The following is an 18,307-nucleotide window of genomic DNA, read 5'->3' as shown; positions in this document are numbered from 1 at the left end:
CCAATATGTTTCTAATGACATGAGAAATTTTTTACACAAAAAAATTAAGAAGGGAACAATTCTTTATAGAGGCTTTGGATAAATAATGCCACTGAAAGTAACACTGTCTGGTATTAAAATATACTAGTGAGGCTAAAAATAATCGTTTTCTAAGACATTTCAAAATATATCAACAATCTGACAATGTCTTACTAACTTATTTGCTACTCCTCTGTTTCAAGTCACCATATCTCTTGCTCAGATTATTACAACAGCTTCCTAAAAGGTTCTCCTGCTTCTACCTTTGCCCCTCTATAGTCTGTTTTCAACACAAAATCCAGTTCTTTTCATAAATATCAGTCAAATGAGGCCACCATTGTGATCAAAACCTTTCATGATTCCCCATTTTATTCCAAGGAGAAGCAAAATCTCTCCAATGGCGTACATGGGCCCCCATATCTCTCACCTCACCTCACAATACTGTCCCACCTGCTCACCATTTCCTTGCTGTTCCTCAGCACCCAGGCATGCATCACCTTCAAGGCCTCTGCTCTAGGAACAATTTTCTCTGCCTCAAACCACTTACCTCCACTCTCATGGCCATTTGGTTCACTCCTCCCCCTTCCAGTCTCTGCTCAAATCTCATCTTCTCAGTGAGCCCAACCTTGGCCATGCTGTTTAATACTATAAGCTCCTACTAACCCCCACCCTGGCACCCCAAAATCCCCTTAAACTGCTCTTTTTTTTTTCTATTGCATTTATTTATTTATTTCTATTGCCTTCTAGCAAACTATAGGACGATGATTTATTGTATTTCTTCTTACTGTCTCTGTCTCTCACTTCCTTCTAGCAAACTATAGGACGATGATTTATTGTATTTCTTCTTACTGTCTGTCCCTCACTTGGATATAAGCTTCTCAAGGGCCTGCTTTCTTGTGTTTTGTTTGCTAATGTATTCTAAGCACCTAAAACAGTGTCTGGCACAGAGAAATAAGTTGAAGAAATTAATCAATATACTTGCAAATATCAACACTCTTTTAATTCTGCTTTCTTCTCTTTAGTGGGTGTGGGGAAAGAGCATTCCTTCAAACTTTGCACATTATAGGTTCTCAGTAAATTATTTATTAAGTGAATGATTTGCCTTTTGTCTGACACAAGTAGCTTAGTAATAAATGTGCCTAGGCAAAATGCCAGATACCTTGAAGAGCTCAGAGTGGAACTCCAGTAGAAACAAGACTAGTTTTTCTGCCCGTACTCTTAATAATGATTTGGATTGCAAAACTGCTTTGGCAAGAGTTTTCAGGACCACCGTTTTGTTATCAAACTGTAAACAGAAAGAGTAACATTAACTTGAATCATTTTTATTAAAAAAGAATAGCAGAAGATTGTAAAACTGTTATTGCAATTTTTTTCACCTGTTTTTGTAATTTGTAGGCATTGGGTTCTGATGCAGTTGCCATAAAAGTGAGTAGCCGTCGTAATTCTTCTCTAACGTTGGGCAACAACAATCTTAGATATAGTTGTGTTGCTTCAAGTGCTTCTGATCTTTTCTCATTTTCTGTTACATGGGTTACAAAGAAGACAAAGCAAGGGACAAAAAACCCCCAGAGATTATAGTACGTAGCAGTCAATTAAAATGCTATGATACTGTGTTTGGTTTGCAGATTCTCTTTTACACTTGAAAGTTTTTATTAGGAAATATTTCAAACACACAGGAAATTATCTATATAATATGCCAAACACCTGCATAATTATATCCAGCATTGTCAAACAGCAATTTGTTTTTAACATGAAATTATATGGCCACCTACAAAGCTAAAAAAGAGACATGATGTGTCACTCAATTTTTATTTTGCTAAAAGGTCATCAAATTAATACAATATTTCCAGATACCTCAGTTCTTTAATCCTCTAGTACTATATCAAAATTTTTCTTAGAATGTCCCTGTGATAGAATTACCTTAGATCTAATTGCTATACTACAGTATTACATTTGATAGTACAATTTACATGGCCAAGTGAATTGAAAAAAGACTCTATGAAGTACTTTGACATCATAGAAGAAAAATATTAAAATGTAATACTCATATAATACATAAAATCTTCTGCAACTTGTATTATTAAAAAAGATTATGCAAAAAAACTGAAGTTTAAACATCTCTTACCTAAAAGTTCAATAATTCCTGAATGAATATCAAAGTACTCATCAGTTAATAAGCAATCTCTCTCTTGATTATAATATTTTACTATGACATCAAAGAGTAACTTCTTCTGTGTATTCAATCCTGTCTCTTCATTTCTGTTTTGAACTAACTGCTCGCTGACAGTAACTATTAAATGGTCAGGGAAATATTCCAAGCATTCAATTGCTGAATTAAGCCAGTTATCAATCCTGGAGGTAAAAAACAAAATAAAATAAATTAATGGTTAACGTTTCCATTTAACTGCCTAAAACATTGTTTGATAAAACAATAAAATCTAGTTTATAATTAACCAAATCTAAAGAAGAAACTAGTTTTGAGAATCTTCTTAATAATTTTTGCTGGATGACTGAAGCAGTAAATGAGAGGGAATAGCTTTTCTCCTCACCAAATACCACCACACCCTTCTGTACCTTTACTTTCAAGGAATTAAAATATTTGTGGGCCACCTTTTCATTATTTGTTTCTAACTTTGTTAAATTTTGTTCAGAGGAGTTCATCTGTACTGTTCCATTCCACTGGTGTTTCCTCTCCCCTTTCCCACTCTGATCATTAGGTGCATATGGTTCTATCACTATTTGAAAATAAGATACCAAATATTTCCCCCATTAAGATGCACCGTTTATCCCACCACACACTGTTTTCCCCCTTTTTATCTCCCGACCTCAATAAGATAAGGAACTTAGGATCCTTTCACTCCTCCCTCCCTTCAGTGATGATTTTAGAAGGCCTTTAATTCCCCCTTCTCCTCCACCTTCCCCACCCCCAGGTTTTGCTGAGATAGGTTAGTATTTATTATAATTTCCCTTAATACTATGTCCTTCTTTTTTTGATATCTTATTTAGCACTTATATTTTGTACATTCTCACACAGCCTTACCATATCAACTTCGAATATGTTGTGTGTACATGTGTGTTTGTATGCATGCACATATGTGGGTACAAAATTAGGGAGAAGAGAAAATAGTGAGAGCGCACAGACCAAAGTTCATTGCCTACCAATATTTCCTTTCCTCTTCATCTGTCTCCATCTTGGGGTTCTGGTTATTTCTTTGTAGTCAGATTAAAATCTTTCCTCAAATATTTTCCTAGGAGGGGGTTCCTGAGTGATATATTCTATGAATTCTCGGTGATCCTCAAATATCTTTCCTTCTTCCCTCCTATTCTCTTTCCTGTTCCATTTCCTTTTTTCTCCCCACCCACACCAACCCCTGTTGAATGGAACATATTGCCTAACATGTGTGACTTATCTTCTAGCTCCTAGTGTTGCAGATGAAAAAATTAATGACAGTTGGATTGCATTTCTCTTGCAGATAACCTACACTTTCCACTTGGAAGCTCATAAAGGCTGACTAGCTGCTGTCTGTTTCCTGCAGAGGCATCTAAAGAAATCCTGTTTCTTTGCTGGTGTCCCTATATTCTCCCTGACTCAGGGGCTGGGGAAGACTCATTTGCTAGGTCTTTCTCAGCCTGTTGAATTAGGAGCAAACATGTCATGTGCAAACAGGGCAATGGTTGACGATCTAAGTGGGTTCACAGGTCTCTGATCATCAAGCTCTTTGTAGGATCTGAAGCTTTCTGGTTCTCAGGTTTGGAGTCTGATGTTCTTTTCTTGTTTGGCCCATGTGGCAGAAAGCATCATATCAGTTCTCTTTGCTGGAATCTCAACAGTACCCAAGGTCTTATACTTATGGTTCCTAGCAACTGATTTATGATAGGGCTTATTTCATTGGACTGTAATGTTTTGTTTCATGAATGTCTCCCCTACTAGACTGAGGATTCTCTTAAAGCAGGAATAAATAAACTGGTAGAAACCATGATGGTTTTTATTTTATGGTTATAAAACGGAAATAATAGAACTTTGAAAAAACACTCAGGGCTGGTGCAGGGAAAGAATGATTGACAAATCATGACAACTCATATGAATGAAACCACTCAGATTTCCAATAATCTTCTCACAGGTCATAACCAGTGTCTTTCTATTTTAGATCAAATGAAAATTCACAGTGATTAATTTTTAAATCAATGATGATGTCTGCTCATACATATGAATATGTTCTCACACCTTAAAATACCAAGGGCAAAATATGTGAAAGAACATTTTAGTTATAAATTGACAATAAAAATGGTCACTCACTCAAGTAGACATAAGCTTGGAATAACCTCTCTGTCGAGGCAAGTGTTTGAGATAAAAAGATCTTCCTCTTTACTTAATTGGAGATTTTGTGTTTTAACTGGAGGCTCCAAAATATTTTCTAAGAATGGAATGTGAATAGTTGAAGAATACGTAGCAATGTTTGTTGTTTCCAAACATCTTCCACAGCTTAGAAAGAAAAATAATATAACTATCATACTAATAAATAACATATACATATTCAACCAGTATCATAGAATTCTTCCATTTCTAGTAATACAACAGAAAAGCTAATAATATAATGGATTAATTTGTTAGGATAATTTAAATTTGCTAAATTACAATTTCTATTTTCAAGATTGACCTTTAAATAGACATCAGGGTTATGAGCCATATTGACTTTATTTTCTGGCTATGTTAATTATAAAGTGATATTATCTAGCTTTTAAGGTGATCAATAGGTTAATTCCAGATATTAAAAAAAAACTACTGGTCCTGCTTATAAATTATTTTGATAATTGGAGAGAATGAGATTACTAATTATTTATAATTTTATTCAAAGCAGAGATAAATGTAGTTAAATTGCTTTTAAATAAAAATACAGTATTAGGTTAATTTTAACTTGGGTTTCTGGTCATTTATGTTAAGGGTTAATAAAGTTTTTCATTATCCTAATTATCAGATCATCATTAATATTTTGTTTTTCCTTTAAATGAAACAAAATTACAAAAACAACAGCTGGGCTTCCCTGGTGGCGCAGTGGTTGAGAGTCCGCCTGCCGATGCAGGGGACACAAGTTCATGCCCCGGTCTGGGAGGATCCCGCGTGCCGCGGAGCGGCTGGGCCCGTGGGCCACGGCTGCTGAGCCTGCGCGTCCGGAGCCTGTGCTCCACAGCGGGAGAGGCCGCAGCGGTGAGAGGCCCACGTACCGCCAAAAAAAAAAAAAAAAGCAACAGCTACAGTAAATCTCTCGTGGAGCTTTACTGCCAGTAGCCTATGTATTAAATTTGGACCATAGTCATGATTTGTTTGGTTATAAAGTATTTTGAATAGAATTAACTTGTATAAAACTGGGAGATTTCAGGCTTCCCTGGTGGCGCAGTGGTTGAGAGTCCGCCTGCCGATGCAGGGGACATGGGTTCGTGCCCCGGTCCGAGAAGATCCCACACGCTGTGAGGCAGCTCGGCCCGTGAGCCATAGCCGCTGAGCCTGCGTGTCCGGAGCCTGTGCTCCGCAACGGGATAGGCCACAACAGTGAGAGGCCTGCGTACCATAAAAAAAAAAAAAAAGGGAGATTTCATATAAAATTCCGGGTTTCAAGCTTCTCTAAAAATATCTTAAGAGGGCTTCCCTGGTGGTGCAGTGGTTAAGAATCCACCTGCCAGTGCAGGAGACACGGGTTCGCGCCCTGGCCCGAGAAGATCCCACATGCCGCGGAGCAACTAAGCCCGTGTGCTACAACTACTGGAGCCTGTGCTCTAGAGCCTGTGAACCACAACTACTGAGCCCATGTGCCACAATTACTGAAGCCCGCGCACCTAGAGCCTGTGCTACGCAACAAGAGAAGCCACCACAATGAGAAGCCTGCGCACCTAGAGCCTGTGCTCTGCACAAGGAAGAGTAGGCCCCCGTTCGCCGCAACTAGAGAAAGCCCACGCGCAGCAATGAAGACCCAACGCAGCAAAAATAAACAAATAAATAAATAAGGAAAAAAAAATCTTAAAATCTCATGACACTGGGCTTCAATTAATGCCTGACTAAAGTTAGCTGATATGAATTAGTGGCTACCTTATTTGCATTGGCATGTCATTTCCAGCTCACCACAAACCCCACCACTTCCTACTGTATCCCAAACAGTGAAGTTGAGTGTCAGCTGCCATTTTCATGGTATTGTCCTGTTGGTTTTGTTACAGTAGAAATTAATTTCCCTATAGTTATATCTCTTCCTTAAGTGGGAAAAGGAAAAATAGCCAAGAGGGCCCTACATTTCAAGCAAAACAACAATTTTTCCCACACGTTTGAAAATGAAGTACTCACCTGCTCTCCAATCTGCCTGGCTCCTTAAAGGCATCTGAGTTTACTACTTCTGAGTTATTGGCCCAAAATAAATTAAATTAGCAATCTTTTAGTAAAGACGAGATTGTAAGTAGCCTCTAATCAATCAGTCCACATTTGTCGATACCAACCTTTGGGCACAGCACTGAACCACGTGCTAGAAAAAGATACATATATAAAAATAGTGGACCTTCAGCAGCCACACCCTATGTAAGGAGGTAAGGATAGCCACATATGAAATGGATGAAGGCAAATTTTATCAAGTCACCAAGAAGTATGAATAGATATATTATGAATACATCCAAAAGTGGAGAAAAGACTATTCTTAGCAATAGCATCAAGACAGAACATTCATTTACTCAACAAATATTTATTGAGACCTGTTTTGTATTAGGCACTGTTCTAGGTTCCAGGGATATAGTGGTAACCAAAGCAGGCAAAATCCTGGCCTTAATGTAACTTATATTCTAGTGGGGAGAGGGAGGCAGGCAATAAATAAACAAACAAACAAAAAGTGAAATATGTGGTGTGTCAGCTAATAGTAAGTTTTATGGAGAGAAATTAAGCAAAAAAGGAGATTAGACTACATTAGGGGGTTAGTATTGCAATTTTAAATAAGATGTGTGGGAATTATCATTGGGAAGATGATATTTGAGCAAAGACCTAAAGGTGAGGGAGCAGAGAAATGTGCATGTCTAGAACATACTAGCCAAGTGCAGAGCTGATAAATAGAATAGCTAGCTCTGTGTGAGGAAATTAGACTCAAGAAGGATACTGTAGCAACATATATAGCCACCACCCTCATCTTAATGGAGCACTTCATACTCAATGATCACTGTGCTGAATGAAGGGGATCCAAGGGGATAGACTCTACATTTGAAAAGCATACAATCCAAGCAGCGTTTAGCATAGCCTACACACACACACACACACACACACACACACGTGCATGCACATGCACATATGCACATATATGTACATATGAGTGTATGTGTATAGACACATAAATAAAAAGAAAATATTTATAAAATGAGGAGGCTGTCTGTGAGCCATTCATCCACTAAATGTAATCTACCAAGAGCTAAGCACTGGGCCACTCAACAGGGATACAACAGTGAAAAAGGTAAGGACTGTCCCTGTCTAAGTACCTCACACTCCAGTGGGAAATAATGACAAGTAAACAGGCAATTTCATTAAGTGAGTAAATGTTTTGGTGGGAGAAGTACAGTGTGTTCAGTAGGAATCAAATTTTGTCTCAGCCGAGGAAACCTTTGAACAAACATATTCTTCTGGAAGTCAGGTAAAACAGATTAATAGTGGAATTGCTCCAGCTGATATTGGCATTCCCCTGAGACCTACCCCACAGAGGTGAGGTGAGGGAGAGGTTCTGCACCTTTAGAACCCCTCACATTTCTAAAACAATGCACATATATTTCAAAAATATTAGTCATTATATTATCAGTAAGAAACACCTGTAAAAAATAAACAAATCTCAGCAAAGGTGGTTCACCTTAACTCTACTAGTCTCACAAATACAAATTTGCAAAAAGCCTGCAGTCCTGGGACTGCATTGCTTTACCACTGCTGGCAGATTTTTCAACTCAATTCAAGTGAAGTTGGTTTCTCAGTTCTTTGGGAATTAAGAAATGACCTTGGGCTTCCCTGGTGGCGCGGTGGTTGAGAGTCTGCCTGCTGATGCAGGGGACGCGGGTTCGTGCCCCGGTCCGGGAGGATCCCACATGTGGAGCGGCTGGGCCGCTGAGCCTGCGCGTCTGGAGCCTGTGCTCCGCAATGGGAGAGGCCACAACAGTGAGAGGCCCGCATAACGCAAAAAAAAAAAAAAAAAAAGAAATGACCTTTCTCAAAAAAAAAGAGAAACTCCATACTTTTATTTCTTGGCTGAAATGTATATAGGTGTGTTGCCAACTGCATACCTTTAACCAGCCATATTTTTCCAAATAGAAAGTGGCTTAAATTTTCTTGTTGGCCAGCTAATTATTTAATCTTATAAAACCAGATAGTTTTATATCTGAGGGGGTTGTTTTTGTGCTTGAGGATCACAGAAGAATCAGATTTCAGTGGATAATAACAACAACAAAAACTCCTTTCATGCCTGATTTGTTAGAGTTTAGAGACACTTCCAAATGCACTTTCTCCAAAAAGTTTTGGTATGAAAACGTAAATTCCAAAAAAGTTATCTTTTTTTAACTCATTAAATACAAGAACAACCAGCCAATTTTAAAGTTAATTCTCTTTTGCAAGGCTTTTTACAAAACAAAAAACAAAGAAAAAACCTACCCTAGCAGATTCAAGACTTTTGAACATAAAGAGATTTCCTATTAGTAATTTATTAAAGACTACTTCTCTCAAAACTATGTTTTATTAGAGAGAACAACTAAAATAGTTTTTCTGTTCTGAAGGCTGATACATTCAGTTGCAACAAAGAGCAAACATACCAACTAAACATAACTTCAGTTGTACCCAGTTTAGAATTTACAACACCTTGTTGCAACAATAATGATAAAACACTGGGTAAAAAAAAAAAAAAAAAAAAAAAAACACTGGGTAAAAGTATGGAAATCTAGGTCTGAATCTTGATGCCATTAGTTAACTGCGGAAACTTGGCAAATTATCTAACTTCTCTGAGTCTCAGTTTCCTTGTCTATAAAATAAACCATCTAAACTAAATTAAGTCTAAAGTAAAGCAGTGGTTCCAAGACTTGGCTGATTTTTGTTTCAACATAAAATAAAATTTTTAACACAAAATCTCCTTTTTTAGGGAATTCCTTGGCGGTCCAGTGGTTAGGACTCGGTGCTTTCACTGCTGTGGCCTGGGTTCAATCCCTGGTGGGGGAACTAAGATCCTGCAAGACACACAGTGTGGCCAAAAAACCCAAAAACCAAAAAACTCCTTTTTTAAAAAAGCAAAACTTAATAGTTATTGTTGTGTGACTTACTGTTTAAAATCTCTGGCTAAACACAATAGTCTTAAAACTAAAGATATTCCTGTTTTCACCTAACATCTTTTTTTTTTTGCGGTACACGGGCCTCTCACTGTTGTGGCCTCTCCCGTTGCGAAGCACAGGCTCCAGACGCGCAGGCTCAGTGGCCAGGGCTCACGGGCCCAGCCGCTCCGCGGCATGTGGGATCTTCCCGGACCGGGGCACAAACCCGTGTCCCCTGCATCGGCAGGCGGACTCTCAGCCACTGCACCACCAGGGAAGCCCTCACCTAACATCTTTTTGTTAAATATGTTACTCATAAGAGTATATAAAAGTATATGTATCATTTAAAGAGTTGGGGAGATAGATGCAAGAAAGGGAACAGGCCTAAAACCCTGTTTTCCTTTGTAGAAAATTACTAGATGTCCCTAAAACTGAAAAAGCATGAAGTAGCAGTATAAGCATGACATTTAGAGACGTGAGATACATTTACAACACACATGAATTACAATTTATACAAATTGTAAATGGTTGTCTCTGGAGAGGGGGAAATGGGTGAGAGGGGAAGGGTAGGGAATTATTATTTTTTGGTAACAAAACCTGTAGGACTATTTGAATGATTTACATTATGTGCATGTATAACAAAGATAAAAATTAAAATGTTTAAAAAAGTACGTAAGAGTGCCAACTTTCCTTCCCTACCATGTCTTATTTATTTATTTATTTTTCTGAGTCTCAGTTTCCCAAACTATAAAAAGGAAGTTTTACCCCTCACTTTACAGGGCTATTGTTAAATTATAGAGAATAAATATAAAATGCATAAGAAATTGCCTGGCCCAGAGAAAGGCCCAATAAATGAAAGTTACTTTTATGAGCATCTTTACTGATCAATTATATCCATCTTTAGTTAGAAATTTCTAGAGGTACCCTATATCCTCATGGGAAAATGATGAGACAAATTTTTCTTTTTCATTCGTAATAGGTAAAAACTGAACTTTTGTTGGCTCCTCTTCTTCAGCCTGTCCTCTAAATATTAATCTTTCTCGGAGTCTTCTTCTAATCCCTCTTCTTTTCTCACTCTGCACCCTTTCTCTGGGCACCATGCATTCCCCTTATCACACTTATCCTAGTTATTGTTGATAACCTTTGCTCCTCCAGTGTGCAAATCATGCTTGTCTTACTTCCATCATGGTTTGACCACATGCAGTAAAGCATGTAACTATTAATGAATTGTGTATGCAACCCTCCTAATTGCCCTGGGTATGGGGCTCTTCTTTCAACTGTTAAGTTGCCTTATAAGGACAAAACCACAAGTAGATGAAGTAAATGGTAAAGAGAATTAGAGCAATAGGTAGCCTAGCTCATTTGTTCTGAAAGGCAAAGAGTAGGGAGATGTTTGGGAGGAGCTTATACAATGGGCAAAGGATATGCTCATAAGAAGATGGTCTTGCATTATAAATAATAAGGACTGGTAATGAGTTTGCATGATTTTTTCTGGTAGTAAGGACTGTAGTACCTCCAGTTAATCTGATCATGGTCATTGTAAAAAAATAAACTAAATGTTATTGGATCTACATTGCCTCACCTGTCTTGTCTGATGCAATCACTATGTAGAAGGAAACTCTTACGGGGAGAGGAGTAGTGAGTCAGTACACCAAACACACTACTTCTATTGTATTTGAAAAGTCAGTTCTTAGAGACAGTAAAAAGATCAGTGGTGGGCTTCCCTGGCAGCACAGTGGTTGAGAGTCTGCCTGCCGATGCAGGGGACATGGGTTCATGTCCCGGTCCAGGAGGATCCCACATGCTGCGGAGCGGCTGGGCCCGTGTCTGGAGTGCTCCGCAACGGTAGAGGCCACAACAGTGAGAGGCCTGCGTACCACAAAAAAAAAAAAAAAAAAAAAAAAAGATCAGTGGTTGCCAGCAGGGTAACGGGGAGGGAAGGAGGAACAGGTGAAGTACAGAGCATTTCCAGGGCAGTGAAACTATTCTGTATGATACTATAATGGTGGATACAGTCATCATACATCTGTCAAAACCCACATAATATACACCACCAAGAGTGAACACTAATGTAAATCATGGGCTTTGAGTGATAATGATATATCAATGTAGGTCCATGGATTATAACAAATAACCACTCCAGTGCAGGATGTTGACAGTGGGGGAGGCTGGGTATGTGTGGGGGGCAGGGGGCACATGGGAACTCTCTGTACCTTCTGTTCAATTTTTCTGTGAACCTAAAACTGTTCCAAAAAGTAAGTTCTATTTTAAAAAGTCAGCTCTTCTTACAAAGTTCGGAAAAAAATAATGAAAACTGAAATTACCTTCTTTTGAAAGTGGAAGAACAGGTTTGTCAACTGTGATGTTTGGAGGTAAAGCCAGAGTCCCACTCATTGTATCAATAAGTTCCTCAATTCTTTCCTCACCAATCTCTTGTGCTAGAGGATTTGAAATCAGTTTGCCTTCTGGTCTGTTAAGAAATAATATGTAAATTTTTCCATTACACACAGGACCAAAATTTCAAATATGCATTTTAATTTACTTATTAATACTTATTTATACATTTCCTATTTCCAAAAAGGATGTCAGGCAGCTTACAATAAAAGATACAAGTAATAAATGTATTAAATAACAGAATATCACGAGAAGAGGATGTTAGGATTGTAAATAAACAGAAAAAAAAAGTTAATTCTAAGGTTATCATGGCTTAGAGTAGAAAATTTCTGGTCTAGTTTCGTTTCCATAACTTTGGCTTTAGCTACTTTGGCTAAGTCATGTTTCAAAAATTAGGAAGCATATAATTCATCAGAGGAGATAAAGTTTTTCCTGGTACAAATTCTGAAATATTTATGTGATCATGTCCTCCATAACAGTTTTAGAGCAAATGCAGAAAAGATTAATTTTTACATGGCTATTTCTTTTATTGACTTCTGAAAAAAACAGAAAGCATAATATTCAAGGTTTGTTCAATGACGACTGTTCTGCCAGCAACTAAAAACAATATATTACAGTATCTTGGTTAACACTAACCTTAAAGATTCCTTTGCTTTTATTTCATCATTTAACCCAGTCTCAGAATCCTTCTTTCTTTTGCAAAAAACATAAGATGATTTATTCCCTAGAAACCTGTAGAGACTACTGTTTGAATCCTCAAATTCCAATTCCTTTTCATTTTTGAGTAGCTTCATTTCTACTGGTTCAAATACTTTATGGTTCATTAGAACTTGACAAAGACGAACTCCTTTAAGACGAGAGATATCATTACTACTCAGGCACATATTTTCAATAAGATGACTTAGTACTACATCAACAGCATCAGAACCAGTAAAACAGTCTTTGTATGTTCGTAAATGATGCCTCCTTCTTTTTATTTCCACTTGAGTCTGAAGGGAGTGAATAATACCATCCCATAGCTGAGTAGCTTGAAAAGGACCAGAGCATCCTGAAAAAAAATAATTAAACATATGTTTCTAACAAATTTAGATTACACAAAAATATGTAAGTTTTTTTGTTTTGGCAAACTTATGCTTTTGTATGGCACATCTGCTAACAATGTCTTTCTTAAATTTCTTCTCTTCCCATCTTGTGTAAACTATAATATGTTTACTAAGTTTGCACATGTTCGTCTGCCAATAAAATCACAGTAAACCTAGGAACTTGCTTTACTGATATGAAATATACTACTATGTGAATTTATACATCCTAATGTTACATGCTTAATAACTAGCTAGACTTAGTCTTGAAGAACATTATTTCAGGCTACATTTAAAAGGAATGTACACACACATTGGAGTCTTGATTATTACAGAGATGTGGCTTCACCAGACTCTGCTTTTCCTTTCTTCTTTTTGCCTTTTGAACAATGACAAGCATTGCATGAAAGAAATCTACGGCAAGGAGCTGAAAAAACTAATCAATTTATCTGCCAGCTGTTCTTCTTGAAAAATAAAAGTTTGTGAGGAATAATGAAAACCTGAAAACAATGAAAATGTCCAGTGCCTGGGGAATAGTTAAGTAAATTATGGAATAGCCTTATTATAGGATATTAAGCAGCCATTAGGAAGAATGACATTTATAGCACGGAAGGATTTCATTAAGTAGTAAAAACAAAAAACCAATGAGGTTGGGCAGAACAATTTATATACTATCATCCTAGTTATTAAAAATGAATTCCCAACCTACATACAAATATATGTAAATAGAAAAGTCTGGAAGGATAAACCTCAAAGTAACCTTTAGGAAATAGGTGTAATGAAAGAATACTCACTTTTTAGAATACATATTTCCAGTTTTTATAACGTACATACATAATTTTTTCAATTAATTGTAGACAGTAAAATTTTTAAATTGAGATATAATTCACATTCCACAAAATTCACCCTTTTAAAGCATACAATTCAATGGTTTTTAGGTACATTCACAAAGCTGTGCAGCTATCTCTATTATCTAATTCCAGACCATTTTATCACTTCAAAAAGAAACCCATACACTCTTGATACTATGTATAAAATAGATAACTAATGAGAGTATACTGTATAGCACAGGGAACTCTACTTAGTGCACTGTGGTGACCTAAATGGGAAGGAAATCCAAAAAAGAGGGGATATATGTATATGTATAGCTGATTCATTTTGCTGTACAGTAGAAACTAACACAACATTGGAAGGCAACTATACTTCAATAAACATTAATTTAAAAAAAAGAAACCCATAGTTAGCAATCACTGCTCATTCCCCTGTACCCCAGTAAATTTTCATTAAAAATTTTTTAATAAGATAAGGGAATACGTTGAAACATCTAGAATGTTGTTTCTAGATTTTCGTTGTTGTTAGAATCTGAGATTTTAAGCTCTTTCTTCCTCTGACTATGAATAACTGGAAACAGGATGTCCAACTTTACATAATGGTCTGATGTTTAGGACAGAAATAAAAGCCCATCACCTTCAAATGCCTTCTGTAACAGAAGCTGTCTGTCTGTCTGTCCTTGAACTATTGGCCCGAGACACTGTGGACAGTGCATAGACAGGAGTAGGGCGTGGAGGGCGAGGAGTGGAAACGGGGAGGGGTTGAGGAGGGAGTAGGGACTGGGTTAGGGTAGGGAGGGGTGGATAAAGCTAGGAGTCTATGAGAGGAGGAGACAGGGGTATTTTCCGTCTGCCCCTCTAAGCGTCATTAAACAAGTAGGCTAGGTTAAAGAAACAGTCCTCGTGCTCAAGGACTTGCCATCTAGTACTTTTAACCCCTTGTTCTAAGTGTAGCCCGCTGACCAGCAGCAGTGGCATCATCTGGGAACTTATTAGAAACGCAGAATATCAGACCCTACTCTTGAATCCAAACTGCATTTTAACAAAGTTCCCAAATGATCTGTGTGTATATTAAAGTTTGAGAAGCACCGCTTTCCAGGACGCCCCAAGGAAAGTAGCTTCTGAAAAGGTCCAGTGCCCGTCCTCAGCGGGACTGGGAGAGCAGGTGGGCCGGGAAAGGGGCGGGTCCAGGAAAGGGGCGGGCCCCAGACGCCTAAGGCGCAAAGTCCAAAACGCCCGCTCCCCTCAGCCGTCCCCCCACTTCGGTGCACATTTGGTTAGGACCCAAAGGTGTACCTGTCCTCCTTTTCCGGCAGAAAACATCTCTAGGGCTCACGAAACTTGACACACTCCGCCCTGGGCCGGGAAGCTGGCTCTGGCTGCCAAGGCTACGGAACCACGAAGTCAAAAGAAGCGCCATAAACTCGTCCGCCGGGCTCCTCCCCCGGCCCGTAACCCCGCCCCCACCCCGTTCTCGGGAGGCGGAGGCCGAAGACGCCCCGGCCCCGCCCCTTCCGAACAAGCAGGAAGTGACGTCATGCCCGGGCTGGCTGGCCTTTCGGTCTTCTTCCCCCTCCCTTACTCTTCCTCCCCAGTCCCTCCCCTCCCCTCCCCCTTCCCTCCTCCGGTTCCAGCCTTTGAGGCCGCGCGATTGTGAGAGGCTATGGAGTAAGCCGGCGGCAGTGGCCAGGCGCCGGGGCTGAGCAGGAGCAGCCAGGAGGCGTTTGGGGGGGGCGGGGGAAAAGAGACCCAGCACCGCCCCTCCCGGGGGAGAAGGGGAAGAGGTGAGTTACCCCCCCCACGGGCACGGAACGACCTCCTTCACCGGCAGCGCTCTCGCTTGGGCTCCTCAAGCAGCGAAAAGGAATGGGGAAGGACCCGCGCCCGGGGTAGGCCTCCCAAGGTCCCCGGGGCTGGCGACTGTTGCCTGGTGACGGGCCTGCTGGGTGCAGGTGGGGCCGGCGGGGCTCTGGGCGCCCGCGCGAAGCTGGGCTGGGGGAGCGGCGAGCTCCGGGGAGAGGATCTGGGAGGCCCGAGTCTCCCGAAGAGGCCTGGAAGCGACTGGAGACCCCGGGCTGGAGCCATCTGCTGGGAGAGCCCCCGGCTCCGGCTCGGGAGCTCGGGTTTCCGTGGTGGAGATCTTGGTTCCCTTTTGGGAAATTGGACACTACTCTGGGACTGGGTGAGAACAAACAGCTCCCCTCGGTTCTGAGGTCCGCCTCTGATAACCTGGGTTACCGTCTAGGGCCCTACCGCCCGGCGTCCTTTTCTGACAGTAGCTTTAGTTCTGGAATGGAAGGTTATTGTTTGTGAGGTGGGTGGGGCAGGTGTTTTGTTAAATACCCGCTCCGAGGCTCCTGCACTCCTGTTTTTCTAAGCGGGAGAGAAAAGGATGGAAGAAGGTTGAGACCCATGAGGCTTGCAAAAACTTGGGATCCGACTGAATACATACCTATGATCAGTTATGAAGGGGACCAGTATTGTCACGTCAACTCCCAAAACAGTCTTCCTGAGACTCCAGACTCAAGCGAGTTAAAAGCACTATGTCATTAGTGACTTACAAATGTAAGTTGCAAACTAGTATTTTTGTAGATCAAAGTCAGGAATCATCTGAAAAATGAAATGAAAATCATCTGAAAAAAAATCATTTTTTTTTACAAATTGGATTCTATGAGTAAGAAGTTTTCTAAGTCGCATTCGCAAGCCTCTCCATTCTGGAAAATTAATATAGTTTAAGGTTAATGCTCCAAACCAACCTGTCACTAAAACCGGTCATGTTCTGGTAACAGCTTGAAAGTCAGGTGATTGAAGCTTCCTTTTGGACTTTGCAGGCCTTTTTTCGTTTGGCTTCTTATTTTTTGGTTTAAATATTAAGTTTTAAAAAGTTTTAAAATAATTTATCAGCTGAGTGTATAAATAGAATTCTTGAGACACTATTAAACTGTAGTCATAAAAGACACTTTTGGGGGCCTCTAAAGGAACGGAACCTAAAGGAAGGACCTTCATTCTGTTCAGATCCACTTAACACACATGCAGAAACCTTTTGTCTCTAAGATCCATAAACACCCAATAAAATAAATAGAAGCACATTGTACTTACATACCCTGGAATATTTCTGTAAAAATCAACCCCATACTTGGGAATAACTACTCATACTCACATGTTTGAAATTCATGACTTATCCCCCAAGAAAAAGAGGTCCTCTTACTGTTTGACTCAAGTGACTAGCTTCATCATCCATCCCTTTCTATAGCAGTAGAGATTTGACAACTTCCTGTCTCTCAGGCCTCATATCAGTCTCTCTTGAAGTCTCTTGATTTTGCCTCTTTGAATATCTCTTGAGTCTGTATACTCCTGGTCTTCATACTAGTACTCTAGTTCCAGCCACCATCGTTTCTCGTTTGAAGTACTTATGGTCTCCTAATTAGGGTCTACCTGCATTTACTGTGGCTCCCTCTGTAGTTTTCCACACCAGACTGAGTGATTTTTTAAAAATGTAGATCTAATCACATTATCTCCATATTTAAAACTCTTCACTGTTTTTAAGCTCAACTAAAATCTTTAACAGGCTGTTTAGGTCCCTCTTAATTACCTTTGCGACCTCATCTCCACAGCACCTTCTGGCATTCTTTCCTCCTAGTCACTCTGTTCTTTCTGTTCTGCTTCAGGTATATGGCTTTTGATTATGATGCATCCTTTGCCTGGAAATGCTCTTCCTTTCCTTTTCATTCAGTTAATGCCTGCTCATCATTCAGCTCACGTCAGGGAAGACTTTCCTGATTACGATAGATTCCCCTAATTATATGTTCTCATGACACCATTGCAGAGTTGCCATGCTTATTAATACTTAATAAATTAATGAGATTTCCCTAATCTCCTGATACTGTGTAAGTGCTTAATAAATGTTTTTTAAATGAAAATTCTTTGACTGCTTACTAAATGTGCCAGGAATTGTACTAAGCATTTTCTGTGTATCTTTAATCCTCACAACAGTCACTTGAGGAATGGGTGGCAATTCCCTCTTTAGAAAGATTGGAATTAGTGTTAGGGATGCTAGTAGGTGGTCATAGTGCTTGTATTAGAACTGGCGTTTGAACCCAGGTTTTGTTGCCACTGAAGATTGTGTGCTTAATTGTATAATTCACTATGCATCAGAATCACCTGGGGAACTGCTCAAAATATAAATGCCTTGACTGCACATTTATGGATTCTGATTCCAAAGGTTTGAGATAGTACATAGACATCTATATGTTTTAACAAGTTACCTAGTCATTTAGATGTTATTAGATGTTTTTAGATGTTCACCAGAGTTTGAAAATCATTGCTTTGGAGTTTGAAAACCATTGTTTTAGACAACACTTCAGTGCTTTATGAGTTTCAGTTTTCATGCATTGTACTATGCTGTGTTTCAGATTTTATATGCTCTTAAATCAAGGGCACTAGGGAAGTGCCCTTAATGACCATTTTGTCTAATTTCCTACCCAGTTATTCCTTTTCCCTCTCTCTTTGGCTAGAGGAGCTGAATAGTGAGACACTGCCACCCCAGTGCTGTTGCTACTTTTTTTTTTTTTTTAATTTCAATAATTTCCAAGTATCTGGTTGACTTCCTGTAGTAAAAGCTACACTAAGTTCATGGGCTGGAAGGGCCTTCTAAAGAGTTGGATGTAATCTCTCCTCAAATTTTACTTATTG

At 39.4% G+C, this 18,307-nt stretch overlaps 2 protein-coding genes across 2 annotated transcripts in view; one reads left to right on the top strand and one right to left on the bottom strand.

Annotated features, from left to right (window-relative positions):
• Nucleotides 1-1,079: 1,079 nt before the first annotated feature.
• Nucleotides 1,080-16,749, bottom strand: DEPDC4 (DEP domain containing 4). Its single transcript, XM_032646923.1, is given in 11 exon segments — nt 1,080-1,303; nt 1,395-1,537; nt 2,144-2,370; nt 4,316-4,454; nt 4,457-4,492; nt 10,895-10,930; nt 11,628-11,782; nt 12,343-12,754; nt 14,912-15,314; nt 15,409-15,764; nt 16,719-16,749. Coding segments are annotated over 11 exon segments (2,100 nt in total). The 3' UTR covers nt 1,080-1,141.
• Nucleotides 15,209-18,307, top strand: part of SCYL2 (SCY1 like pseudokinase 2) — a 59,612-nt gene continuing 56,513 nt past the window's right edge. The window contains 1 exon segment of the mRNA XM_032646002.1: nt 15,209-15,399. The gene's annotated coding sequence lies outside the window, so the exon portion shown is untranslated.

The sequence above is a fragment of the Phocoena sinus genome, chromosome 10 (assembly GCF_008692025.1).
Source record: "Phocoena sinus isolate mPhoSin1 chromosome 10, mPhoSin1.pri, whole genome shotgun sequence".
In the NCBI taxonomy this organism is placed as follows: domain Eukaryota; kingdom Metazoa; phylum Chordata; class Mammalia; order Artiodactyla; family Phocoenidae; genus Phocoena; species Phocoena sinus.
The sequence above is the reverse complement of the archived record's forward strand: the minus strand, read 5'-3'. Positions and strand labels throughout refer to the sequence as shown.